At 42.8% G+C, this 7,035-nt stretch overlaps 1 protein-coding gene across 1 annotated transcript; it reads right to left on the bottom strand.

The window, feature by feature from the left end:
• Positions 1-449: 449 nt before the first annotated feature.
• Positions 450-2,253, bottom strand: LOC144325384 (vomeronasal type-2 receptor 26-like). Its single transcript, XM_077918324.1, has 2 exons — positions 2,145-2,253; positions 450-1,351 (listed from the first exon to the last, which is right to left on the bottom strand). Exon 2 carries the CDS (start codon positions 1,347-1,349, stop codon positions 450-452), a length of 900 nt encoding a protein of 299 aa, XP_077774450.1. The 5' UTR covers positions 1,350-1,351; positions 2,145-2,253.
• Positions 2,254-7,035: the final 4,782 nt, after the last annotated feature.

Below are 7,035 nucleotides of genomic sequence, written 5' to 3'. Positions count from 1 at the left end.
AAAATTATCATTTGATAATTTTATGCTGAAGTCCTTGAGGTTGCCCTCTTAAGTACTGACAAGTGGTGGGCCTGATCTGCCCCTTCCCCTGCAACTGGATTGGTCCTTCTGACAAACCTTCACCTCACAGTTGGAAGGGGGAGCATTAAATGTGCCCCCCTATGGCAGTGCAAACAGGGCTGTGGCCTTTCTGCACAGCAAACGCTGCTCCCCCAGAGCGCTAAGTGAGCAGGGATTGCAAGAATTTATCCTAAGGATTCATTGATATTAATCTGGTAACCATAATCATTAAGGCAGGGAATATACAATTTAGGAAGTGAAATTTGTGTTGGAATATTTTGAGTAAGTTTTCTTCTAAGGCAGCTAAATGGAGGCAAACATTCTGATGCATTCACACTACACATACTTTGCTAGATTCCACATTGCAATAGCGGATGTGGACATATTGTTCAATCCTTTCTACTTATTAGATGTTTCTTGCTGTTCAATTCAGGCCTTAGCATAATAATGTAACATTTGGGTGCAAAGATGCAACCCAGCAGTCCAGCACTGGAGGCTAAAATAGAGAAAATCTCCACTGCAACCATGTGTTTTCCATTTGTGCTCAGGTAGGAGGGAATAAATGATAACCAAACACTGCAAAAGACCAACATGCTGAAAGTGATGAACTTGGCTTCATTGAAACTGTCGGGTAACTTTCTGGAAAGGAAAGCCACAGTGAAACTGACAGTTGCCAGGAAGCTCATGTAGCCAAGAACACAGTAGAACATAGTCACACACCCCTCATTGCATTCTAATACAATTTCTGAAGTCAAGGAGTGCATGTCAACATCTGGGAATGGGGGAGAGGTTGCAAGCCAAACAGTACAAATAAGTGCTTGGATGAGGGAGCAGGAAAGAACAATGGAGTTGGCCAAACTCTTCCCCACCCACTTCCTCATTTTGGATCCAGGTTTGGTGGCCATGAAAGCCAGAACCACTGTGGTGGTTTTTGCCAGCACACAAGAAACAGCCACTGAGAAAATGATGCTGAAAGTAGTTTGTCGAAGGAAACACGTTACCCTCTTGGGTTGTCCAATAAATAAAAATGCACAAAGGAAGCAGAGGAACAGGGAGATGAGGAGAGTATAGGTGAGGTCCCGGTTGTTAGCTTTGACAATGGGAGTGTTGTGGTGCTTCATAAATATTCCTAGCACTAAAGCTGTCATCATAGAAAATGAAAGAGCTAAAGTAGTTAAGCAGAGACTCAAAGGTTCTTCATAAGACAGAAAGCTGAAATTCTTGGGAATACATAAATCCTGCTTTTTGTTTGCATATTTTTCATCTGTGCATTTATGGCAATCACTCATATCTGAAAAAACAACAACAACGGTATTTTTATGTAGAAAATATGGCCAGAAATTTCCCCATCATGCAATAAATGTTATTCTCCTTGTGATTAGATTTGTATGAGCAAAGATGCTTTGTCCTCACAGTCCAGGAATAAAGCATCTGAGCCTTGTTGGGTTAATCTTTGTGTGTGTTGATTTATGCCCATGTCCTATTCACCTTTGCTGGTCCAATGATTCCTCCTCCCCCCCACCTCCCAACCTTCCCTTGAAGCTGAAAGACTAAGGAACAGCATGCCATACAGTGAGGATAACTAGTAAATAAGCAGAATTTTTGGTAGTGCACAATATCATTATCCATGTGGCACGTCACTTATGGCTACAGACATAGCTTCCTATTTCCCAACATTGTGGAGCTTGAGGTAATATAATATAGCCTTAACTTTGGTATTAAGCTGGGAGGTATTTTGAAAGCAGAAAGTGTTTTCATAATTCAACATTTGTGTGTGTGTGTGTGTGTGTGTGTGTGTGTGTGTGCTTACTGGTTGAATGATATTCAAGGTTTAGCTGATGTATATTATTATAACTAAATATTTGATTTACAAAGGCATTAAGAGATTACAGCCATAATTATTATTTTTTTAAAAAACCTCTTAATCAATTATCCACTGATGTTTAAAAAAGGAGCCAAAACTGACAACCCATTTAAGGAATATAAACTCAGCCCCATTGAGATAATTATTTAAAAGTTATTAATGGTGTTTCTTCAGCTACTGTTCTGATGTTGAAAAAGTCCAATTACATTATACACTTTACCAGTTTGATCTGAAATCTTCCCTCCTGGGCATGGGATACAATCATAGCAGCAAGATGGCTCCCCCTCCTTCACTTTTTTCCTAGAACCAGGATGGCAACTCTCAGTACACACAGAAAGAGGTTGTGTCTAATGTGTAAATGAAAAATATTAATGGTGATATTGAAGATAATCACTGAGGAACCAATAAAATCCAGGAGACTTTGCATATGTTATGTAACAATCACAAAAAAATATGATTTTATAGGAGCATAATATTTTCTAAACTATCTCTACCTGATTAAATCCCTTGTGCCATGTTATGACATTCTCATTGATGGTGAACACTTGGTCTGGAGAAGCCAGGGGATCGGTCCTCCCAACTTTTATTCTATGAAAGGATTCATTTTTCAGGAATATCCAGTTATCAATATCAAAGCCAGCTGCAAACTCCCCATTCTGGTCAAAGGAGACTCTCTCCCCAGCACAATTGTTAAATGACACCCTTTTCAAAAATTCATGGAGCTGAATTGAAATGGAAAAAACAATAGTTAGAAAATGCTGTAGTGTATATGTTAGGGTCAGGAAATAAGGAGGTAAAGTGGCAAAAATATTCTGTCAGTTTTATCTCTTTTTAAGGGATGAAGGAAGATGAAAGAGAAAGTTTCATTTGGGAGGTGTGAATTGGTTTGCTTTAAAATACACACTGGATGATTCTCCCCCCCCCCCCCTTCTTTCACATTCATTACCTTCCAGTGCTGGTGATCCTGAAATTTCTGCATGCCTCCGTTCTTCATGGCAGTGTGCTTGAGTCTAGATGAGGACATAGCATGTAAAGCATGTGCCATAACATAGACAGCATTGTAGACACTGTAGCTGTGAGAGGTCATGCTCATTTCAAAAAAAGACTCAGAAAGACTCTCCAGCTTCTCTTCCCTAGTGCAAATGTCCCCATCTGCCTTGCTGACATCTGTATTTGGGAATACACAGCCAAAGGCCTGTTGCCAGAAGTCCTTGATAAAGCCATCTCCTGTGGCGCTGGATGGGTTTCTGTTTCTAACAAATTCTTGAAATCCTGGTAGATCATTGGAATGAATTGTAAATGAGAGAGATCCATGGAACATTTCTGTATCCCAGGTCCTCTGATAGACCATTGAACTGAACTCCCCCTGGGCTGTAATTATCCACACTATACCTTTTGACTTCTCACTTATATGTTCTTGTTCTGACAGATATGGAAACCATCTCAACAACACAATCCCATAGGATTCTCCATATGCCACCACTACACTGGCTTTACTATCCATGATTTTATCATGTATATTACCCCCCTTGTTAAACATGTCATTAATATCAGTGACAACGGTAACTGTTGGGCTTCTTCCTATGAAGGCAAAGCAGATACCACTCTGAGAAAAAGGCGGAACCACACTTTGCACAAATCTTTCTCCATTGTCATTATCCATAGTTAGGAGTCCAATCCATGTCCACCTGAAATGCAGAAGCAAAGAAAGAATCCCTGCAAACTGACTGTCTTCTCTGGGCACCATCTGGTAGAATGGGATACCTGGCGTTTTGTCATTCATCACTGGAGCAGGGCCATAAATGAGCTAAAGGAAAGTGTGGAAAGCAGAGAATATGATTGTACCCAAATTGGTTTTACTCAGAGTAGACTCACTGAAATTAATGAACCTAATTTATTCATGTCCATTAACTTGCCACGCAGTTTGAGCAGAACGTGCGTTGAATATCATCCATAGATACAATGTCCAAATAACAATACTCACATTTTGTCACTTATACTTTCAGTAGACCTGCAATGTCAGTGGATTTTCCTTGCAACAAATTGGGTGCTGAGGGTGAGAGTGTTGGTTGGCCTAAAGCTTCCAGGTGGGTTTAAAGCTGAAGAGAAACTGCTCTGGGAACTCATGAAGTATTGCTATGAATACAATGTATTCCTCAGAAACTTAGCTTCCGCAGGAAATAGTTTTCATCCAGTCAGCAGTGGCAGATAAGATCTCCCCTCCCTACATACAAATAGGTGTGTTGTGGGAGGATAATAATAATGGGGACTAAATTCCAGCCAGGCAGAGGTCCTATAGGCAGAGTATAGAGTGTGCATTAGTCAATCCCTTCCGCCACTTGCCACCACTTTCCACCACTTGCAATGAGTGGTCGCAAAAACCCAGTGAGGCTCAGACACGGGAACAGATCAGTGGGAAGCTCATAGGGCAAAATGCCCCAAACCTTTAAAGGCCATGGCCCTTTCCTCTTCTCATGAGATTTCCTCGGGTCTCTAGAGCACAATGGGGAACACAACTCTGCTCTCTGGGCTGTGTGTCACCAGGTAAATTTGTCCTGCATGCAGCTCATGCCCCCAAACAACCCAGCCAGATGGGCGGGGTATAAATGATTGATTTATTATTATTATTATTATTATTATTATTATTATTATTATTATTATTATTAAAAACCCAGTATGTGATATGGCAGAGTTCTGCTTAGCTGACCCTTAATGTTTATATTCCTGAAGTATTGTCACAAAACATTTTTTTTTCTTAAAAGAATTGGCTTATTTCAAAGTAGAAGGAAGAGGTGAAGTGCTTAGGTTGTTACACTTCTTGATTCTAATTTAAGAATGACCCACACAGGCTTTATTTAACAATCAAGGCTTGACATATACACAAAGTGATGGCCATGCATGTATGTTATTCACTGACTATGCCAAAAACATAACATTTTAAAAGGAAATGTTTAAAAGTAGTAAAGCACTATAATTATACATAGAACAACACACAATGACTGCTCCCCGCTTAAAACAGGGGGCGCCCTTTGCGTGGACGCGTGCAGCCCCTAGATCTGGAGCGGCTCCAACAGCATAGGCTTGGCCTTGCCTTCCCTCAGGTGGGATACCTGGAGGTCTCCGCCTATCTCAGTCATTTGCCCAATCCCACCTGGGGGAAGCGTTGCCAAGGAGACCAGGCTAGGTAGGGGAGGGACTACCTGCCCACACAATAGAGGGAGGATCTTACCTGGGAATCCTCACTTGGCTCCAGAGCTTCTCCCACCCTACCCACCCTCAGTTAATGTCTTATTTTGCAGATTAACTTTTCTTCACAGGTTTCGCAGGTTAACTTTTCTTCACAGGTATGCGGGCGCTGCTACGTTAAGGTCGCTGTTAAAGGGCCGGAAAGGAATTACCCTGCATTGGCAGGTTTCGCCTTTCCCGTAGCAAAACGTCACAACTTTGGCGGTATCAGGCCTTGGGCGGAATCCTTTAGTCCATCTTCCTCTTTGCGGCGGCGATACCAGGGTTCCCCGTTAAAGGGGTTTCTGACGGGAGGCTTTAGCCATGCGCCGAAAGGTTGTCATTGCTCTCCCCTGCGGCGGCGGCTATCTCTGCTTGAACATATGTTCTCCAGAGCCGGCCCATCCCCCCCCCCCACACACACACTGGATAACCCTGATGCTCCCTAGGTCCCTGGCTGGGGACTGGGGAGGGAGAACGCCCAATGCCTGAGCCAAGGTCTACCCACATTTGAAATTTAATAAAGTTGTGGCCAATTTAATCCCATAGCACGTTGTCTCGAGTCGTTATTCCACATGACGGGGGGACCGCGGGGGATCTGGGGACTCCGCCTGTCCACGCAAAAACATACACACATTGCATACCTGTGGAATTTTGAAAATGTCCACCAGTCTTGCCACTTGAAGTGAGGTTGGGGGGTCCAGTCCCCCAATGACTCCAATCAGGTTTGTTTGGACATCACATTGGTAATTTGGAACAAATCTTCCCAGGGTGTATATAAGCAGCATTGTAGCATGGTAGGTCCACTTATCAGTATAATAGTTATCATAGATGTGGAAACCCAAGGTGATATTGGGCAAGAGGTGAAAGTTTTCATTGATCTCTTTTACTGCAAAAGCCAAGGCCAGGATGTGCTGATAATTCTTAGGTATTGAACTAGAAAGCAAGTTGTATTCTGAATCATAAGGAAACTTCACACTGATATTGCAAATGTTGGAAAAGTATTGTATACTATATCAAAATGAAGCATAGTAACTACTATCAGTTTAAAAATATTATTAAACTTTTCCATCTCCATGGAACTTTGAAAATGTTACGTCCTTTTTTCACTTGCACCATTAGTTTGACGGTGGGAGGTGTGAATACCATTTCAGAAGGTGGGGTATTGTTTTTCATCTTCTTGGGAAAGATTAATTAAAAGTTCCAGGACATAGCAGTAACTCCAGGAATTGCGTGTCAAGGCCCCCAAGCCAGCCCCCCAGAGGAAATAAATTCACACAGAGACAGATTTAGGTTTAAGGTTAATGGGCAAAATTTAGGCCACAACTTTATTGATTACAGCAAATGTGAGCAGTTTTGGCTTAGGCCTTTGCAATAAACTCTGACCCCTGCCCACCTTGCAGGGAATCAGGAAGGGTAAAGCACCAATGAGGGAGCCACATTGGGGGAACCCGCCTGCAGCTCTCCTCGGTGTTCCCAGAGGCCTGGCATGGCCCTAGCCCCTCAAGCGGACTTTAGACAGGATCCAGGCCCCAGATTCCTTTAATGGAATACCCTTGAACATGGAGTGGCAGCCAATGGCTGACCTCCCCCCCCCCATCAATAAGCCAATGCCTAATCACCAAACCTTACAAAGTTGTGACAATTGCTGAGAAGTAGGCAAAAACCAAGTGGCCAGCTCCAATCCGCCAAATCGAAAAATTCCTACCCACCCCCGTCCCAAGACAGGCAACCAACCAAAGTCCAAAGAAAGGCCAGAGGGCAGCTAAAACAAAAGGGAGGGTGGGTGGGTGTTTGGCAGTGTGAAGCACTGCTGCTTTTATGCCCCCCACGATCACCTCACTCAATCACGATTGGCCAAAAGAAGCCTGGGGTGATCATGGTGC

Source organism: Podarcis muralis, chromosome 13 (assembly GCF_964188315.1).
Source record: "Podarcis muralis chromosome 13, rPodMur119.hap1.1, whole genome shotgun sequence".
Classification (NCBI taxonomy): domain Eukaryota; kingdom Metazoa; phylum Chordata; class Lepidosauria; order Squamata; family Lacertidae; genus Podarcis; species Podarcis muralis.
The sequence above is the reverse complement of the archived record's forward strand: the minus strand, read 5'-3'. Positions and strand labels throughout refer to the sequence as shown.

Excerpts from the sequence above, each read along its gene's own strand:
- LOC144325384 (XM_077918324.1), bottom strand. The coding sequence starts at position 1,349 with ATGAGTGATTGCCATAAATGCACAGATGAAAAATATGCAAACAAAAAG.